Source organism: Canis aureus, chromosome 8 (genome assembly GCF_053574225.1).
Source record: "Canis aureus isolate CA01 chromosome 8, VMU_Caureus_v.1.0, whole genome shotgun sequence".
NCBI lineage: Eukaryota > Metazoa > Chordata > Mammalia > Carnivora > Canidae > Canis > Canis aureus.
The window spans coordinates 67,375,519-67,396,473 of record NC_135618.1 but is presented as its reverse complement, the minus strand read 5'-3'; the positions used below and the strand labels follow the sequence as shown (position 1 = coordinate 67,396,473).

General features: G+C 43.6%; 1 protein-coding gene across 2 annotated transcripts in view; it reads left to right on the top strand.

The window, feature by feature from the left end:
• SMURF1 (SMAD specific E3 ubiquitin protein ligase 1) overlaps positions 1-20,955 on the top strand; it is a 112,918-nt gene that overhangs the window by 78,495 nt on the left and 13,468 nt on the right. For both annotated transcript variants that reach the window (XM_077907814.1, XM_077907813.1), the window contains exons 2-11: positions 1,979-2,017; positions 3,141-3,249; positions 4,872-5,005; positions 5,159-5,224; positions 6,471-6,546; positions 8,081-8,322; positions 9,046-9,130; positions 10,776-10,922; positions 12,198-12,396; positions 14,156-14,259. In XM_077907814.1, coding sequence (XP_077763940.1) covers positions 1,979-2,017; positions 3,141-3,249; positions 4,872-5,005; positions 5,159-5,224; positions 6,471-6,546; positions 8,081-8,322; positions 9,046-9,130; positions 10,776-10,922; positions 12,198-12,396; positions 14,156-14,259 — 1,201 coding nt within the window. The remainder of the gene's footprint in view (positions 1-1,978; positions 2,018-3,140; positions 3,250-4,871; positions 5,006-5,158; positions 5,225-6,470; positions 6,547-8,080; positions 8,323-9,045; positions 9,131-10,775; positions 10,923-12,197; positions 12,397-14,155; positions 14,260-20,955) is intronic.

Genomic DNA, 20,955 nt, shown 5'->3' with positions numbered 1-20,955 from the left:
CTGACAAATGGATAAAGAAAATGCGGTCTATCCGTACAAAGGGGTATCGCTCAGTTATGAAAAGGAATGAAGTCCTGATTCATGCTGCTACATGGGTGAACTTTAAAAACATGTATGGTGGAAGAAGCCAGTCACAAAACGCCATGTATGGTAGGATTCTGTTTTTATGAACTGTTCAAAAGGCAAATCCACAGAGACCTAGAGTAGATGAGTGGTTGCCTAGGAGTGGGGTGGGGGTAGTTGAGGAATAACTGCTAATGGGTGTGGAATCTCTTCTGGGGGTTGAGGAAAATGTTCTAAAATTGATTGTGGTGGTTGTATGACCCTGCAAATATACTAAAAACCATTGAATTATATGCATTATATAGATGAATTATGTAGTGTATGAATTGTATCTGATAATGCTGTTACATAAAAATATACCAAATGAAAATTTGCAGAACAATATATATGAATATATCTTCATAAAATATATTTAAAAATAAAAGGTTATATTCTTAAAAACTGGCAAAATTTGTGAAGCGCTATAAAAGTGACATTGGTGTAATTTTCCCTTGTTACAGTAGCTTTCATCATGTAACAGAACTGGTGACAAAATTTCTTCACAGTAGCTGGATGCCATCTCATTATTAAAATAACAATAGCATTTATTGTATTCTCTCTATATGCCAGCATTGTGCAAAATTCTTTTTTTTTTTTTTAAGATTTATTTATTTATTTTAGAGAGAAAGGGAGCATGAGCAGGAGGGGCAAAGGCAGCGGGTAGGGGGGAGAGTACATCTCCGCTAGTTGCAGAGCCCAACTCGGGGCTTGATCTCACCACCTATCACAGCCTGAGCTGAAACCAAGAGTCAGATGCTTAACTGACTGTGCCACCCAGGCACCCCTGTGCTAAATTCTTAATACGCACTTTCTCATTTGTTTTTCACAATACTTGATGGTGGCCCCATATTTTCTATCAATCTCCGCTTGCTTTCCATTCTCTAGCATTTGCAAAATTATTATTTATCTGAATGTGCAAAATACACAGTTCCTTTTGTTTCTATTAGCAGTAGCCATAAAGTAAATATTGTAGGTCTTAATTTGAAATGGTATTCGGGACGCCTGAGTGGTTCAGCTGTTGAGCATCTGCCTTCGGCTCAGCACGTGATCCTGAGTCCCAGGATCAAGTCCCACATCGGGCTCCCTGCATGGAGTCTGCTTCTCCCTCTGTCTGTGCCTGTGCCTCTCTCTTTCTCGCTCTCTTTCTGTCTCTCATGAATAATAAAATCTTTAAAAAAAAAACAACAACCAAAATGGCATTCATGTGATCCTATGCAGTTATAAGAGCATATTGATAAATCTATATGTGTTTAAGGTTTAAAGTTTAAATTAAAACTTAAATTAAATCTTTAACTTGTTATAGTTGATTCCCAATTGGAGGAGAAAATACTTTCTAGTTACGTGTCAGGTTTTTTAGTTTAATGTAGCACTAAACTTGAAAGCCGATCATTGGCAAAGATAATTTCTAGAATATTTTTTTCTATTGCAAATATAGACTCATATCTCAGTTGTCTGTGCTGCTATAAAACAATGCCATAGACTACCTGGCTTAAATAACATCCATTTCTCACAGTTTTAGAGGCTGGAAAAGCCTAAGATCAAGGCGCTGGCAATTTCGGGTCTTGGTGAGGGCCCTCTTTCTGGCATAGGGATGACTGCCTTCTTGCTGTGTCCTCTCAAGGAGAGCAGAGTGAGAACAAGCTCTGGGGTCTCTTCTTATAAGGCCACTAATCCCGATAGAGGGCCCAACCCTGATGGCCTCATTGAAACCTGAGCACCCCCAAAGATCCCACCTCTAGACGCCATCACATTGGGGTTAGGGCTTTGACACATTAATTGGGGGCCGGTTGGGGCGGGCAACACAAGGCACTCCCTAGCAACTAGTTGGGAACATCTTCTCCCTAAATGCTAACCCTAGATTTCTGTTTGTTTTCAGTATTATGTGCCAAGAACCTTGCAAAGAAAGACTTCTTCAGTAAGTACCCACCTGCTTTTGCTCCTTTATAATTTTAATACTCTTCACATGTTCTTGCAATAAACTTTTTAAAAACCCCCGAGAATGTTCCCCTAAGAGTCCGATCCTTTTGCACATAGCTCCGTGGTTTGACACACTTCATTTCCAAGTTGACTACAATGCAAGACTCCTTAGCTGCCAGGCATGGAGTTTATAACTCCTACAAGAAAAATGATCTCTCTTGCTCCCTGTTCCGGCCACACCCTGTTTTCTGTCTTTCCGCCCACTAATACATTGCTTTGGGTTGGATGAAGTGTTCTCAGCTCAAATTCACAAGAGACATTTTTCTATAGAATAGCTGGGTTTGAGTCAAATTGTTAAGTTGAATTTTAGAAATTAAAGCACATTTTGAAAGCCTCATAATGACAGGAAGTGTAAAAAACATAGAGGATCTTTTTCTGAAGGAAGAAATCACCCCTTAAGAAATTAACCTACTATAAGGTGGGTGCTGGCAGCATGACGTTCTCCACTCTTCCTCCTTGCAAGAATGCTGCTCAGTTCTTAAGTGACATTTTTTACACTTTCAACTTAGGCTCACAGGCTCTGTTCAAGAAGTTAGGAAGCTCCTGAGTAGTGACTCCCAACTGGTGTGTCTCCAAAGGCCCCTGTCTTGTCACCTCTCTGATCGAATAGATGTGTGTGATTCAGATGCCACCATTTAGGAACCTACCTGATTAAGACTTGGTGAATACTTGTGTCCATAGATAAAATAGACAAAATATCAGTAAAGATTTCTAGGTATTCTTTTTTAGAAGGGTTAAAGACAATTAATTATAGATCCCTTTTCTTCCATTTAATTAGCTCACTCAGTGATCAGAAATGAAATTTTGAATTTAAGTGTATTTTATCTTTTTCTAGCCTCTCAAAATCTGAGAGTCCTGTCATACTTGGTTGCTTAGAAAGCTAACTAACAATAACTTATTTTTCTGATCAGACTAACCCTAAATTAGAGAATAAAATGCACCAGGATGATCTTCACCAAATTAGATGTTTGGGAAGCTCTCTGTAGCCTGGAAGATTGTGTTCTGTGTCACATGGAGGGATCTGTAGTCTCATCCAGATGTGGCTGTTCCTTCTCCTGTAGGACTCCCTGACCCCTTTGCAAAGATTGTGGTGGATGGATCTGGGCAGTGCCACTCAACGGACACTGTGAAAAACACGTTGGACCCAAAATGGAACCAGCACTACGATCTGTGAGTTGAATATTCTATAAGCCTTTTGGGGAACCCCAGGAAAGTAGGTATCTAGCTTTTAAGATAAATGTTTAATAATAAAGATAAAAATGATTTACTGATTTCTTACTGATAACAAAAGTGGACAGCCAAATGAATACATACTGCCTTATTTTAGAATCTGTGTACTTGGAAGTTCTTACATTTGACATTTTCGTGGATTTTTATGGTTTGCTTCCATAACTGTGGTGTTCAGACTTTTCAATCTCCTGGCCATCCTAACAGGAAAAAAGGGCCATAGTTCAGGTCTTCTATATGCTACTCTTTTTTGTTTTTTATCTTTTCCAGTGAGACTCCAAACCTGGTTGTAGAGTTTTTACTGTACTTTTAGTTTTTTTTAATATTTTATTTATTTATTTGAGAGAAAGTGAGGGAGAGCAGGAGCAGAGGAGGAGGGCCAGAGGGAGAGGAAGAGGCAGACTCCATGCTGAGTGTGGAGACTGACTTGGGGCTTGATCCCAGGGTCCTAGGATGATGACCTGAGCCAAAGGCAGATGCTTAACCAACTGAGCCAACCAGGCACCCCTAGAATTTTATTTTAAAAATGCATATTGTGGCTCAGTTGGTAGAAGCATGGGACTCTTGACCTTGGGGTTGTAAGTTCAAGCCCTATTTTGATCATAGAGATTACTTACAAATAAAATCTTTTGAAAAATACATTATTAAAAAATAATAAAAATAAAAAATGCATTATCATGCATATTTATTATGCAAATATGTATTATATGTATCTCTATTTTTTTAAATCCCACTTTTTAGTACAAATATATTTCTACAAGAGAAAATATAGTTTGGGGTGGTTGAATGTGTGTAAGCCTATGCAACCATCAGATAATTTCTTACATTCATTCATAAGATGGATTGTACTTTGAAAGCCACTGTTTTATACACACCTTCGTTTTCATGTCCCTGGTAAGAAACTTTGATTGAAGGAACGTGGAGTGATTCTTGGTTTTGTAGGATACAGATTGCACTGAGTTTTCGGTGGGATTTTTCGTAACTGGATTCCAAGACCCATTTCAGTTACACTCAAGAATCCTAAGTGGCTTGGAAAGTGGTTGTCATCCCTTGTCTTGAAAGCTGCCTTCTGTGGTTGATTTGCATGGCGAATAGGAGGGGTATAAAGTCTGACTTAGTACTCTTCAGTGAGCTTTGGGTGGATCCGTGGGTTTATAAGTAGGCCCTTGTTGCAAACTGGTATTCTACATTAAGCCTAGTTGTTGGGAATTTATGAATAATGTCATTGTCCTTTGGAACTATGAAAATAGGGTGAATCTCTGTTAAGATTATCATCATTTTATGATAATAATAATAATAAATAATAAATAATATATCTAGATTTATGTATTTATAATACATAAATCTAGTTTATGTATATTTGCTTCTTATATAACTGGCCGTTGTCCTTTTCCTTAACCATTGAAGTAAGGAGATGTATATTTATTGAGTGCCTGTTAGATGTGGAATAGAGAGCCACCACCATTTTAAAAGGACTCCTTTGTACTAACAAGTCAATCAGAGTAAATCTCAGTGAGCTATCATAATGCAGAAAGACAATTAAAAAGGAATTTGCGTATTTTCAGGTATGTTGGGAAAACTGATTCTATAACCATCAGCGTGTGGAACCACAAGAAGATCCACAAGAAGCAGGGAGCTGGCTTTCTGGGCTGTGTGCGCCTACTCTCCAATGCCATCAGCAGATTAAAAGATACTGGATGTAAGAACCAAATGCTTTTCTGCCTCTCAATACAACTGAAGAAGGCTTATGAGGCATCTTTTTTTTTTTCTTTTGAATACTGAATACACAAATTCCTGCCTTCCTCCCTAGTTAACATTTCCCTGGGTTAAGTTTTGAATTGTTTGTTTGCAGACCAGCGTTTGGATCTATGCAAACTAAATCCCTCAGATACTGATGCAGTTCGTGGCCAAATAGTGGGTAAGAACTTTCTCATCTGTATAAAGAGATGCTTTTACAGACTTTAACATTCAACGCTTCATCACCAAGAAAGCACACACAGGCACTGACAGTGGTGACATATTTCAGAGGACAAGCCACATCCGGGGCCATCTTTTCGACACTAAAAACGTTCATCTTGTGTGGTTTTATTATTTTATCTAATTCCCTTCATCCCGTCATTCCAAGTTGAGTTAAAATGACCAGGCTTCAAAAGAATTTTGGGTTATAATTTTAAATATAATTGTAGACACCGTATTCATGGATAATTAATTTGTCATTGTCTCCTCCAAGTGTACATAAGAATGGTGGCCACACATGCAAGAGCTGAGAAATAGTTTCTTCAGGAAGCCCTGTCGTGTATGTACAAAGCAAGGATGACTTCGGAAGACTTCAATGTAATAGGATTTTATAGAGTCAGGATTGAAATATGTAGGAAGAGGAAAATCCAATGTGCTAAAGTTCCAAGTGTTGACTGGAGTTATCCCATTGGAAGCGATTTATCTGTCAAGTGGCCTGTTCTATTATCCACCCCATCTTACTAGCATTTTAGGGTAATTCAAATGTTGACTGTGTGCATTGCAAGGAGTCGGAGAAAACCTAGTTTCAGCAGCATACCAGAGTGAGTTAGGACACCAGAACTTTCAGGTATTGTCTTGAAGAGACTTGACTCCAAATAAATTAACAGTGGGTATGCATCCTGAAAATTGTCGTAATGAGAAAGTTCTCACTTAATACTTTTTTGTTTGTGATTTCTTTTTCTCTATGGAGTGATGTGCCAGGGGAAAAATGAATAAGTAGAAGCAACTCTATAAATGTCTCTGTTGTTCGTAGTAGGGATAGAGAATAAATATTTAAATTCATCTAGACCTTCGCAGATACTGAAAGTGCTGTGTCCTTGTTAAGCGTAAGTCAAGATCTTCTTTACAAATGAGGTCACTCAGAGGAAGTGACTTTTGTGAATCTGTTATCTTTGTGGGGAATGTGAAAACACAGCACCTCCTTCTCCACATTTACCAGGAATGTTCCAAGCCGTATGCAGTGGCATGCAGCTATTGGAGTAAATGCTTCATACTTGGGAGCCTTAGGAATAGATGTGTTTCTGTATATACATGTGCCTCGCTTTGTCTAATAATGTATGTAAGTTACACATTTGGAATGGCTCATTGTATTACAACTGTATGAAATGCCACTGGATTTTAATGCAAGATGTTCTTTTCTGTTTTAGTCAGTTTACAGACACGAGACAGGATAGGCACTGGAGGCTCTGTGGTAGACTGCAGAGGACTGGTAGAGAATGAAGGGTACGTATCCTTGTGACCCACTCAGGTCTTGGCTGCCTTGGGCTCTCATGTTCCATGAAAGTAGCCTTCACACCTTTGTGCCGAATGCCTGAGATACAAGAAAGAACTTTGGGATCAAGGCAGGGTCCAGTTTCCTTTATAAGGGAAGCTGTAAAGATAAGTTGGGGTTGCACCCACAAGACTCAGGATCCAACTGAAGGAGATTTTCATGGGCCAAAGATGGAAGTTTGGACATCAATGAGAATTATAACTACACTGAATGGAAACACATCAAATACATTAAAAATTCTTGAGTTCATAATGACAGGGGGAAAAAAGCCCTAAAACATTAAAAAAAAAAAAAAAACAAAAAAACCCAGCCTTAAGAACCCATTGGTCACTATCACAGTTTTGCAATTCCAGTGCCTCAGTGGAGCTGGACAGTAATCATTAATAGTTGCTAAAACACCAAAAAAGAGAGGTAATCTGACATTAACACACATCTTGGAGATGGAGAGGATGGGGAAATAGGCTGCCCAGTCCCAAGGGAAGGCACTAAGCACCATCCAGAAGGGGGTGCTCTGTAGAGTGTGGGAGGCAACTCTGTCTTCAACAACTACATGGCAAGAGAAATAAAAAAAGAAAGAGAATCTACAAATTAGTAATAAAAGAGACTTTAGAGACACACCTACTAAATGCAGTGTGGGGACCTTGTTTAGATCTTGATTAATGAGACTACTGCCTGAAGAATTTTGGACACTGGTATTTGATGATATTAAAAGAAAATCGGTGTCCTTTTTTTTAGTCATGATAATGGAAGAGGTCCTTATCTTCTTGAGATATATCCTGAAACATTTAAGGATGGAATGGAAACACTTGGGGATTTGTTTCAGAATAATCCATTGGAGGGGAGAGATTGGAGGAGTAGCTGCGAGCTGGCCATTGTTCTAGCTGGGTGATGAGTTCCAGGGGTGGGGTGTAGGGGATGGTTGTTGAGATGGTCTCTCAATTTGTATATATTTGGAAATATTCAATGTTTCAAATATGTTTTTTTAAGAATACTCGTGAAGGGAATGGCCTGTTAAGGTAAATTGTCTTCGGAATTGTTCAGGAGGTAGAGATTTATGTTGGGGAGTACTCCAAGTCATTGCAGTACTTTGTATAGCCAGGAGTTCTATTATAGAGTAAAGTAACAAGGAAAATGGGGTATTTGGATTTGATTTTAAAGCAAGAGAAATGAAATCTCATTTCAGGAGCTCCTTGTAGTGCAAGGTTGGGTTTTCAATCATTCAGCTCTCCCTGAGGTTGGAATCCTGCATGTGGCTTTGGTGGCACTTTACATATGGCTCCCTTTGGCTGGTTTTCCTCGTGAAAAAGTCTGTCTTTATGTTTCAGTAGTACAGAATGAATTTCACGCAGCTAGGCACTGAGGGCATCTATCTTTATTGAAGAAAAGCGCAGTAAATGGGTTTGGGGGAGTGTCGAGTTGGGGTTTTTTTTCGGTGCTTGTCTTGGGCCACTGTCCCCATGTGTGCTGTCCTCCTCTCCTCTTCAGAACCGTGTATGAAGATTCAGGACCTGGGAGGCCACTCAGCTGCTTCATGGAGGAGCCAGCCCCCTACACTGACAGTACAGGTGCTGCTGCAGGGGGAGGGGACTGTAGGTTCGTGGAATCTCCGAGTCAAGATCAAAGACTCCAGGCACAGCGGCTCCGAAATCCTGAGGTCCGGGGGTCACTACAAACGCCCCAGAACCGACCCCACGGCCATCAGTCACCAGAACTGCCTGAAGGCTATGGTGAGAGAACTTGCCCTGCCATCTCGCCTGCTGGCTATGCTGGTTTGTTTTTTAAACCCTTTTTTAAATAATTGGTATGTGCCATAACTGCTGATGTGTGTAGAGCCATGCCACACGATGGTTGTGTCACAATTGAGACCAATAAAAAAGGCGGTGATACATCATGAATTTGTCAGCAATTGCTCTACTCTCCCAGTTTAGCAATCGTGTGAAAATTTTAGGCAAATGAATACCAGAAAAATCCTAGATGATGCGTGGGCTGGAGGAGGGTAGGTGTAGCCTTCTGTGGTTTGAATGTGGGAAGGACAGCGCTGGGACGAGGGAGAGAAGGGATCATATGACTGCCCCAGAGAGGAGAACACAGTGAAGGAGGAATAGGATTCAGATATGCAGATAATAATAGTAGAAGTGAGAGCAGACGGAGGTGACCGTGGTCAAGGGGAGATCAGTCTCCAGGCAGAGACATGGCCAGCTACTCATGGGGTGCGGCGGAGGGAGGGGAGCATCACGTCTGCAGGTGTGAGCAGGGAGCAGTGAGAGCTGCCCCAGTACTTGCACAGGGTTTGTGAAGTTAGCAGGTCCATCAGAGGCGAATCACTGTCCTCTTCTCCATGATTTTAAAGAAAACCGAAAGGAAGCTTAGACTCTGTGCTTTGAGGATTCGTTGAAAGCTCTCCTCAGGATTGAATCTAACTGACCTGCATCTTCTGATGTCTTGTGCAGAGCAAAGAACAACGGTGCAGGGGCAAGTTTACTTTTTGCACACGCAGACTGGAGTTAGCACGTGGCATGACCCCAGGATACCAAGGTAGGTCTTCTGAAATATGCACGGCCAAAGCCCTCTCTCCAGCAGTCCAAGGGGACTCCCCCCACCTCCCTGCTGGATGATAACACACACATACACACACATACACACGCACACACACACACCACTACCACCACCACCACCCCCGGCTGAAAGAAGAGCAGCTTCACAGAGAGAATGAGTCACCGGGTCTCGGACCCAGGCTCTCTGGGTTAGAGTCCTAGCCCTGCTGCCCCCTTCAGGCTCCTCTTTGTAAATGGGCACCTGCTGTCTCACAAGTGGGTCCTTTAGAAAGCAGGCCTATACCTTGAAAGCAGATCACGGAACTGAAAAAGAACCTCACCCCTAGATGAAATCACATGTGCTCTTGCTTGAAAAGCCAGTGAGTCCTTCAAGATGTGTTGTTCTCATTTTCCACTAAAAATAATCAATGGTTGAAATGATAGGATGTCTGAGATTTTCAAATAATCTGGGTAGGGGGGTAGGGGGCAGGTTCAAGGTAGATGGACAATGAGCTGGTAATTGTCAATGTTGGTTATTCATTGATGGTCTCGCTCTACTTTTTTGTGTGCTGAAAATTTTCCATGAGAAAACATTACAAAGGAAATAGACTCAATTACCTTTTCTCTCTTCTACTTGACTGTCCCTATGGCCTCAGTCCCTTGGGGACCATTGCTAGGGGAGATGAGGCTTTTCTATATGAATTCCTTCTATAAGGCCATACACCTGAGTCCAGGTCAGAGAGACCCCCTCCCCTCCCCTCCCCTGCCCCATAATGGAGTTAAGTCTTTTTTCTTTTCCTTTGTTTTGCTTTCCTTTCCAAATTTTTTGTTTTGTTTTCGAATAGCATTACTACCTAATAACATTTTTAGTAATGCTCCTTTCCTTTCTCTTCATAATTTGTTTGATTGAGAACAAGCTTCCTGTCACTGACTTCCCGAGTCTCTATTAAGTTTAAGATTCAGTATCTATAATTAGAATAGAAATATTACCTGCAAATGAATGAGGTGTCTCATTAGTACCCACTGTAGGAAATGTCAGGTGTTGGGCTAATTAGACAAGTGACTTGGTCAGTGATGATCTGCTCCCATGTGACTGGACTGGACTGACCTCACTAACCGAGAGGTCAGAATCAGAAACATTTGTGTAACAAAGCCCAGTAAAGCATGAGAATGCCGCTTTCCGCTGCATCTGCTCAGAAATGGGAGATTTCGAAGGCATTTCATAAGTCCCCTGGAACTTTAAACTTGTGCTTCTGGGAGCTTTTCAGTGAAGATACCTTTGTGACCTTGAGCATTTAATTTAGCTTGTAAATTCAAATAGTTTTCTGACAGCAATCAGCTATTTCCAGCTACTTGGCCCTCTTTCGTGTAAGAAATGCTCTTCCCTAGGTGGGACCTGGGGGAAGATGGGGACCAGGTTCCCTCATGGTTGTAGGCTCTGAAAGCCTCATTTTTATCTCTCGGGTGTTGCTGCCACTTGCAGCATGGAGGCCTGGACTCAGTAGGACTTTGGCATGTAAGTAGCACCATGACTGTTGTTCTTAGCAGAACACAGCCGCATTGACCAGGTTCCTCTCACTGAAGTTTTGGTCGTATACCTCCACTCTCAGATGGACAAACCTCTCTGTTTTCTTCCATTTTGGTAGAGACCTTAACAGTGTGAATTGTGATGAACTTGGACCACTGCCACCAGGTTGGGAAGTCAGAAGTACAGTTTCGGGGAGAATATATTTTGTAGATCATAATAACCGGACAACCCAGTTTACAGACCCAAGATTACATCACATCATGAAGTAAGACTTTTTACAAAATCTTTGTTGATCTTTTACATTTATAATTTCATGTTTTCTACTAATATTTCTCTTAATGTACCTACTGCATGGTTTGTTAGTGGAGAATAAGTAAAATATAAATATTTGGTGGGCAGATATGCATTTCAAACTCTCAGTAAACTGTGAGCAGTTCTGTGGGTGCCTGGTTGGCTCAGTTGGCTCAGGTGGCTCTGCCTTTGGCTCGTGTCATGATCCCAGGGTTCTGGAATCAGGCTCCCTGCTCAGCAGGGGTTCTGCTTCTCCCTCTCCCCTCCCCCTGCTCATGCTTTCTCTCTCTCACTCTCAAATAAGTAAATAAATTTTTTAAAAAATAAAAAAAGCCATGAGTAGTTCTGAAGCTGTATTGTTGGCCACCTTTTATTGCTTGCAGCCTAAATAAAATTCACTGAGAGGGCAGTATTAGACAGTACAGCTCCATTCTTGAAGCTTCCGTCATGCAGTTCTCTGAGGGAGTTGGTGGCCCTTAGAGCGAGGGGCAGTGAAATTAGGCTTTTCCTTAGTGCCTGCTCGTCACCACCTGGAAGGGCTGCTACAGTCCATAATGCTCCTCCCTGGAACCTTGTCCTATGCCCATCATTCTGGGACAACTTGGAACTGAAAGTTATCTGGGATCCCATGTTCAGTGTTCTGGGTTTGTTGTGTTCTCTAGAACCTAAGAGCCCACATTAGCCCTTTTCATTGACAGCTGACCTTGGTGGCAGAACCTGAACAAGACAAATGCCACTTCATCCCTCTACTATCCCTAGTCCTTGATTCTACCAGAATTTTCTGAGTGAGCTTAGAAATGCCTGGGTCGTGAAAATGAGGAATGGTTTCCATTATATTGCACTGGCATTGTTTGCCCCTTTATGATAATCTGCTTATGAAATTTCTCACGTCAGCTCCATGTAATCCTAGCCACCAAGGCACATCTCACCAACTACACGTTGGTCAGTCTCACAGATACATACCAGATGCGTGATAAATGATTGCAATTTATGCTTTTCTTTATAGCACTGAAAATGTATGGGATGAGCAGTTGCGTGGAATTGGGGTATCTTCTTTATTTAGGCCGTATCTAGACCTCTCTATGTAGGCCAGTGGTGGCCACTGTCAGTGTTTACACATCTTCATGTATGGTTATATCAGCAGAGAGAACATTTCTTCTCGCAGTTCAGTCACTCAGTGTGGGGGGCGCTGCTTGCAGCTCCCTTGGCTGCTGCTTTGGAGTGACCTAGATGCTTCTGTTCTTTCCAGTCACCAGTGCCAACTAAAGGAGCCCAGCCAGCCACTGCCTTTGCCCAGCGAGGGCTCCGTGGAAGATGAGGAGCTGCCTGCCCAGAGATATGAACGAGATTTAGTGCAGAAGCTGAAGGTGCTCAGACATGAGCTTTCACTTCAGCAGCCCCAAGCCGGCCATTGCCGCATCGAAGTATCCAGAGAAGAAATATTTGAGGTATGGAATTTGGTGTGACCAGCAGTGAGGCACAGATTCTTCATCCCTGTTTACAAACAGTGCATTCTCCTTTCTATTGGGTGTTTCAGGCCTTGATTTTATTACTCAGTGAATTCCAGGGCTTTTTCAGGACCAGTGGTCACACAGAGAAACAGACCGTATTTCCTCTTGTGGTGGAAGTTGAAAAGCTGAAAAGCTCAAGAGCCTCTAAAGTGAAAATAAAAAGATTTACACCGAAACTAGTACTAAATAATCCTGTTGGGACACCTGGGTGGCTCATTGGTTGAGTGTCTGCCTTCAGCTCAGGGCATTGTGATCCCCGGAGTCTGGGGATCGAGTCCCATGTCGGGCTCCCTGTGTGGAGCCTGCTCTCCCTCTGCCTGTGTTTCTGCCTCTCTCTCTGTGTGTCTCTCATGAATAAATAAAGTATTAAAAAAAATCCTGGAAATCCTCTTACCTGCTCTGTGCAGATACACATTCCCAGAATCTGCCTGGTTTCTTCAGAACCAGTCATTCCTTCTATTGCCCTTGCACAGAGCTTCATCCATTGGCATGGCCTCCTCAGAGCAGCTTAGGGACCAAATGGCCACTACATTGTGTTTTCAGGAAATAAGGAAGATCAGCTGGGTCCTGGGAAGGGTTCTGTCCTTCATACAGCTCCTCGGAGGGATCAAGGCCACCAACCAGGCGGGACCCTCTTGTAGACGGGGCCCTTTACTCCAGGAAGATGATCGTGGAGATTCTACCTTCATCTGGGCCATATCTGGCCTGCCTTTGTGGCATCATTGGCAGAAGTGATCAAAGGAGACTGGATAGGGCCTGAACGCAGATCCTACTGGGCTGCAGCAGCAGGAGGAGGGGCACAGGGGTGAGGACTGTGGCTTGGGGAGCCCAGTATGGCCTTCATGGTGATGAGTACTGAGGAAATACCCAGGGTTAGCCTGTGTTCCAGTGTTGGGCGAATGGAGGAATCGGCCAAAATGGCCGTTGAGCAGTCTTAACTGGTTGCTGGGGAGAGAAAAGAGCTGAATTATTGACATGTTGCTGCCAGATCATTCTACTCAGCATCCTCTTTCCCTCTTGGGATGCCAGAGCTTGAATTACATTAAATTTAAAGCATGAAAAGATTCTCAAGTGCCTTATCATTGAAAATGTCTACAAACATTCAGCTAGTTCCACTCAAAATGCTGAATCTGGGGGCAGGCTGGGCTGGCCACCTGTTCTCTGTGTTTTGGGTAAGCTACTGTATGTCTTACTAAAACCCTTCTTTTGCTTTTTTGACTCTGTGGAAATCATGTGGTTCTTCACCTCAGATATAAAAACAGGCTTAGAATGTTTTTACTATTCAGATTCTCTAGTGACATCTTCATGTTGGTTAAAATAAAGAAGCTGTTCTTAGTATGGCCACATTAAAATTAATTTGTGTGGAGAACATGGGCTCTAGGGAGGATGTGTGCTCTGAAGCCTTTAGTGATTATGCTGAGAATGAGTCTGTGAGTGTCCTTTCGGTGTGGTGTTGCCTGGCACCAGCTGCCTTGTTTCTGAGGGAGACCCGGGGAGATCTTGTGACAGGAGCCACTGCATAAGCTACATGGGACACTAGACACCAAATCAACGCTCTGATAGGGAACCAGAGTGAACTCGGATTTAAATGAATATGCATCTTAATTCAGGCTTCATCTGACAACCTTTCACCTTTTTGTAACTGTAACTTAATGCCACCTGTTCCTCTCTCTGACGCTGTCATTTTGCCGAGCAGGAATCTTACCGCCAGATCATGAAGATGCGGCCTAAGGATTTGAAGAAGCGGCTGATGGTGAAGTTCCGGGGAGAAGAAGGTTTGGATTATGGCGGAGTGGCAAGGTGAGGGGCTGGGTCAATCCCACTTTCTGCTCCATGGGGCGCTGCACTGCCCGGATGGGAGGTTTTCGGGGAGGCGCTTGTCCTGGGGTGATCAGGACTCCCACGTGGCCCTCAGCGCTTCTGGCAATGAGGGTGTGGCAGAGCCACACTTTATTTCTTGGAAAGAGAGGTTTAAATTTTTCAAACCCCCACCCCCGCCCCTCCACTCTATCTGACAGCTCCACACCTGAAACACGAGGGACCTGCTCCTGAAATTAGTCTGGGTGGGAGGCAGCCTTGCTCTTCTCAGGAGAGGACTTTTGGGGCACTTGTTTCAAAGGAATTTTGCAAAATGCTATGTTGGTCAAAAGAATTCCTGCACATGATCTTAAAAATAGAAAAATGAAAAGCTGCTATTTCCCATCCTACCTCATTACACCTTTGAGACAACTGCCTTTTTTGCTCTTTTAACTATTTCTTCTAATAGGTAACATTGTATCACTAAATTGACCAAGTTCAGACATTATGCATTGACTGTGTATATGGTCATAGACACAGATAGATGATAATGCTTGTGGTGAGATCTAATTTAATACTTTCCATTCCTAATTTGGTGCTGTCACAATTTGTAGATCTTCTTTCATTGTCTTTGTAACTTTACATGATGTGTTTTCATCATTATTTTTGGTTTGTCAACTGGAAACGATATCTCTTGACCTCATTTTCATAAGCAAAAGGGATATAAATACTCCTGACTTCCCCTTCAGAAGTCCTTCCCCCTTTACCTCCTATGTTCTGGCATCCATCATACTTTCACAGTGTAGAGGTGTAAGGTTTCTAGACTGTTCTGTATCCTGTGCATGTTGGCCTATTATTTTTAAGAGTTGAAAATCAGTACATTGTTTGTACTGTTATGACTACGTAAATATTGTTCACTGAGGGCTTAGGTGGTATTTCATAATTTATTTTAGCCTTTTGAACAAATTTTAATTTCTCCAAGGATTTATTCATGTTTGTCTTCTTTCCTAAAAAAGCAGGCTTTGTCTTTACGGCCCCATTAAGCTTCATCTTTTGCTATCCCCCACACCTCCCTTCCTTTCTGTGTCTCTGTCATGGAGACCATCCAGCCCTGGCTCTCTAGGCCTTCTGCACAGTTGTCGTCTTGGGGCTTCGCTGCTTTTTCTGGGCTAGAGCTTTGCTTTTTGGATCTCACGGCTTTCTCTTCCTTGGTTTTCTCTCTCATGTTACCAGAGTCTATTCTTAAGTAGCTTTCTTAGAAAAGACCTGTGGGAGGCAAATCTTCCAAGGTTTTACGGAAAATATCTGTTAATTGTCATTTTGACTGATAGATTGATTTTTTTATAGACTTCTAGGAAGAAAATAACTTTGCTTCAGAGCTTTGAAGGCACTGCTGTCCTGTCTTCCAGCACCGGGTGTTCCTGAGCTGTGGTCTGAGGACAGTCTGATTTTAGGCCTTCCTTCACCAGAAGTTATTTAGCTCCACCCAGGACCACCTGTCATCCAGGATCTACTACCTTTTTTCTCTTTTACACCCCCTTCCCATCCTTCCTCCTTACATGCCATCCACCACCACAGCCACTCCTTCACTTCTCTTTCCATTGGCTGTGCTTGGCCAGTAGAACCTCAGCTCCGAAAGGTCCGTCCTGGGGCCACTGAGCCTCTCCTGAGCAGCAGAGGGTGGCTGGAGGAAGATGCTTCCCTGCCATGTTTCTCTCTGCTTCTCTTGCATCCCCACTACGCTCTTCCTCAGACCTCTCCCTCGCTCCCACCCACCTTCACTCCCAGCTGCAGACTTTGGTTCCTCTTGCTCTGAGGACACAGAAGTAAAGAGTATTTCCTTACCACCACCAGATACCTAGGCTGCTAGCATCTGGCCCTGTGTGGGGCCCTGTATTCCCTGAATGGCCCTACGTGGCCCAGGTGTGTTCCTGCAGAAGGGCAACCCTGCGCCTTGCACAGTACGTGCCAGAACCTTGTGCTCCTACTGTTCTTTCACATCTGTCTCATTTCCTCAAAAAGTTCCTCTCTCCTTTTCTCTTGGGTTGGTTTTGCCCCCACACACGTGTGCTACAACTCCCTTCTTAAAAGAAACACATGCCCCCAAGCCTTCCCTGGACAGCATATCCCCTTCTGTCAAAGCTTTAAGGAGGCATGAAAGGCAAATGGAGCAAAGTAAAAAGAAAAACAATGGGAAATTCTGGGAAAAACAAAAATGTGCTTAAGAATGCTCCTCCCTGATTCACTGACCTGTTTTGTTTTGTTTCTCTGTTCTCCTTATAGCAGAACCCCTTGCAAGAGTTGTTCACCACCCTAGCCCTGCTTCTACATCCCTCACTTCCTCTTGCACCCCTCCCCAGCTCTCTGTCCTTCTGCCCTCTGAAGCCTTTTGTGTCAAGGTCTCCCTCGGCTTACATCTCCCCAGGCCCTGCCTTACCACTCCTGTGCTTCCCGCTCAGGTGCTGGCAGCAGCACCTGTCAGCATCGGTCACTCCCTATTCTCGAAGCTTTTTTTCCACTTGGTTCTGGGACACTACCCTCTCTTTGTTTGCCTTCTGGCTCACTGCCAGTCCCCTGTGCGGTGCTCCTTACCCCGGAGCATCAGCAGCCCTCATCTCAGTCCTAGGCTTGCCCGAGTGAGCCCTGGGTTACATCTTTGCGCCTGTGCCCTACTTCTTGTTCCCCTCAACAGCACACTTGTTTGCCCTGGGCTCTTCTCAGGGATTCTTAAAGCTTCCTAAATCTAACAGTACCCAATCTCTGGTGGCCCCCTCATACTAGTTTCTTGTTTCTCCTACCTTGGTCCCTGGGCAGCCCTGACTCCCTCCCTGTCACCTCCCAGAGCCCATCCAGCCATGGTCCTCAGCAGAGAGCCCTGCCCCGACCATCTGTGGCCCCTCCATCTCCCTGGCTCCCCATTCAGGCTCTGCCATTCCTGGCTCCCGATTGCCATGCTGTGGCCATTCCCCCTGCCTCCCTGCTTCTCACTGTCTTGCATAGGCCACTGCCTGAGGCAGCTAGTGTGAACTTTCTAGCGATTCTGGCAGTCATTCCCTATTCCAGAGCCTCCAGCTGACGCCTCACAGGTGGCCCCAGGCTTGGCCTGTGGTGGCTGCACTCTCCCTGCGGCCTGCCTCAGGCCTATAGTATCCTGAGATTTTCGGGTAGCCTGTCCCTCTGTTCTCTGGAGTCTGCTCACACAGTCCCCGTTAGGGTCCTTCCCTGGCCCCGGCCTGCATGCCACAGCCCATGTGCCCCGGAGCTGCCCTGTCCTTGCTGAGTCCCCACTTCCCAGAAGAGCACCTGACAAGGGGCTGCCCAAGCAGCGGCGTGTTCTGACTCACAGTGTCCTCCCTTCCATGTCCTTGCTTTGCTCTTGAAGTGCCTCTTGCTCAGAAGCTGGATTCCCTGGGCTGACCCTTCAGGTCTCTCCTCTTTTTCTTTCATTTCCCATCTTTGCTTGGGAAATTTTTTCCCCTACTTCTAGGAGATCTCAACTTCCGGTGCTTGAGTGTGTTTTCTTAATGTGAACAAAAGTGGTGGTTCTGGACAGTCTATTTATTTATTTTTACTTCCCCATCTCTGAGGGTTTTTTTTTTTTTTTTCTCTTATTGAAGTATTGACACACAATGTAACATTAGTTTCGGGTGTACAACATAATGTTTTGTAAAAGTCTACATCTTATGCTCTGCTCACCACAAGCATGGCCACCACCTGTCACCATACAGTGAGTGCCACGGCACTACCACCGGCCATAACCCTGTGCTGTGCACCTTCTCTCCCTGGGACTTCCTCATTGCCGTGGTCGCCTGTACCCCTGCTCCCCTTCACCCACCTGACCCCGCCCTTCACCCCTTACCCCTGGCAGCCATCAGTTAGTTCTCTGTCTTTATGGGTCTGTCTCTGCTTTCGTTTGTTTTGTTGTATTTTTTAGATTCCACATATAAATGAAATCATATGGTATTTTGTTTCTCTGACTTATTTCACTTAGCATATTGTCACAAGTGGCAAGATCTCACGCTTTTTTATGATTAACATTCCATCATGTATGTATACCACACGTTCTTTATCATTCACCTGTCCGTGAACACTGAGGTTGCTTCCGGATCTTAGCTATTGTAAATAATGCTGCAGTAAGCATAGAGTGCATACAACTTTTTGAATTAGTGTTTTCATTCTCTTTGGGTAAATACCCAGTAGTGGAGTTAATGGATTACATGGTATTTCTATTTTTCATTTTTTGAGGAACCTTCATACTGCCGTTCACAGTGGCTGCACTGCTCTAGCATTTTAATTATCTTTTTAAAGATTTTATTTATTTATTCACGAGAGACACAGAGAGAGACAGAGGCAGAGACATAGGCAGAGGGAGAAGCAGGCTCCATGCAGGGAGCCCAACATGGGACTCGATCCCAGGTCTCCAGGATCATGTCCTGGGCTGAGGGTGGCGCTAAACCGCTGAGCCACCTGGGCTGCCCTGCTGTAGCATTTAAAAAATCTTTTTATGTTGTCATAACATACTCATTTATTGATTCCATGGTAACAAAATATAAATTGAGAAGTTCTTATCTATCATCTATGAGTCTTCACATGACTGAATCTTAACACCCCTGTCATTTGTATGAGAATTGTGTTTACTCATTAACCATTAAATGTTGAGACTCTACGTGTACTAGGGATACCACAGTGAGCAAAGTAACATGATTTCTGCCCCTCCAGAGTCCCGGGTCTGATGAGGTACAGACATTAATGAAAGAATTACACAAATAATTATGAAATCTCTGGTAGCTGCTACAGAGGAGGCCCGTGCTCCTCCTGTAAGGATGTGTCTTGGGAAGTCAGGGGGTAGGACAGCATTACATGCCCACAATTTAGAAAACACAAGCCAACTCTCAGCCCTACAGCAGTTGCCCCAAGAAAAATTATGTTCTGAAAAGCATTATAGGTGGTCAGGTGGTCTCATTTGGTTTCTGGGTAGAGCTGGTATTTTCTTCAGCAGCCAAAGAAAAGAATTAAAAAGCAAGAAGTCACAATCTGGCCTTCCGGCCCGGATGGAATGATTCCTCCACCTTCTTCTCACTGACTGTCTCTGCCCTTCTCCCACCGTCCCGCCAAATCCACCTGGGATGACAGATGCAGAAAGGCATGCGTTTGCCCAACAGTGCGCTCACCTCGGCACCAACTCTCCATTGGAAACATTTTTCCTTTCAAGACTATCCTTAGATTGTTTCTTGAACTTCTCGATCTTGATTCTAGAAACCATCTTTCCTTTGGCAAATGTAACTTCTGTTTGCCCTCAATAGCACAAATTCTGTCTCTGGGCAAGAGGATTAGGGGGGCAGAAAGAGAATCTCCCTAGACATTCCTATTTGCCCCAACAATTGAAATTAGACTACTTGCATTCCCTCTTCTATGCTATTTCCTTTATAGTCTCAGAAATTCAGTATCCTGAACTGTTCCAACCTACCATCATTCCTTTGGCTGGTATTATATATATTCTCAGGAATAGCTTGGTTTAGTTTGGTAGGAGTTCTCTTCCTTCTACGTGTCCTGTTTTTATTTATTAAGTCTTCCGCATGGAGAGAAGTCTTTGTGGAGCAGCAGCCTTGGCTGACACGGTGCTCTAGCAAAAAGAGCTGTGAGTTCTGCCCTTTTCCTGCCTCCAGTTGGGTCTTGTATTGTTTCAGGCCTGGGGTCCTTCCTCCGTGTACTGTAGGGAAGCAGACCCCCTACAGAGAGCTATAGAGAGATATACATCCCACACATGGTGTGTGTACTCATCAGCTGGTCGATGAGAATCCGTTTACGCTCACTTCCCCAGTGTTTGGTTCTGAACCATTTCCTGTATCATTAAAAAACCATTTGCCTGTATGGTCAGCTTTCCCCTTGCCACTTCCTTAGCATACCTAATATGCCTCCCTACCTCGTGCGTGACTCGGTCAGAATGTTTGCTTGTATTTTAATCACTTCCTGTCTAGACAGTTGCAGGTCCTTGGCTTCTGAAAATGATTCTTCTCAAACTCAAACTCTAAAATGCAGGGATGAGTCCAGGTCTTATAGTTGGGAAATTCTGCCTTTCCTAATAAAGGATTTTTTTTTTTTTTTTTTTTTGACATTTAGGGTCTCCTTGCTTCCGGCACTTCCTTTCCATTCTTTTGAGCTTGATACATAATTTTGTTGTGGTCTGATCCTTTTTGTGAGTATCCTCACAGTTTTCTTGGATTATTTGCATGTGTGCTTGTCCTTTCATAATCTCTCTCAGTTCCATGCCTTTTCTATTTGACAGAGGAAGAAATTCCAGAATAAAACTTGAGTAGAAAGAAGAGGCTCTTTGTAGAAGTGGTACAGGTGCTTGTGTAAGGTTCTCCCCATACCTGGGCTTGTCACAGCTAACCATAGCACTGAATCATACAGGTTCTATTGAGAGGCTTATGTTGTTTCTGATTTGGGGCTTTTTTTTTTCTTTTGAAATATTTTATTTATTTATTCATGAGAGACACACAGAGAGAGGCAGAGACACAGGCAGAGGGAGAAGTGGGCTCCATGCAGGAAGCCCAACGTGGGACTCGATCCTGGGTCTCCAGGATCATGCCCTGGGCTGAAGACAGGCGCCAAACCTCTGAGCCACCCAGGCATCCCTGATTTGGGGCTTTTTTTTTTTTTTTTTAACAATGAAATGATTGGAATATATAGGAATTC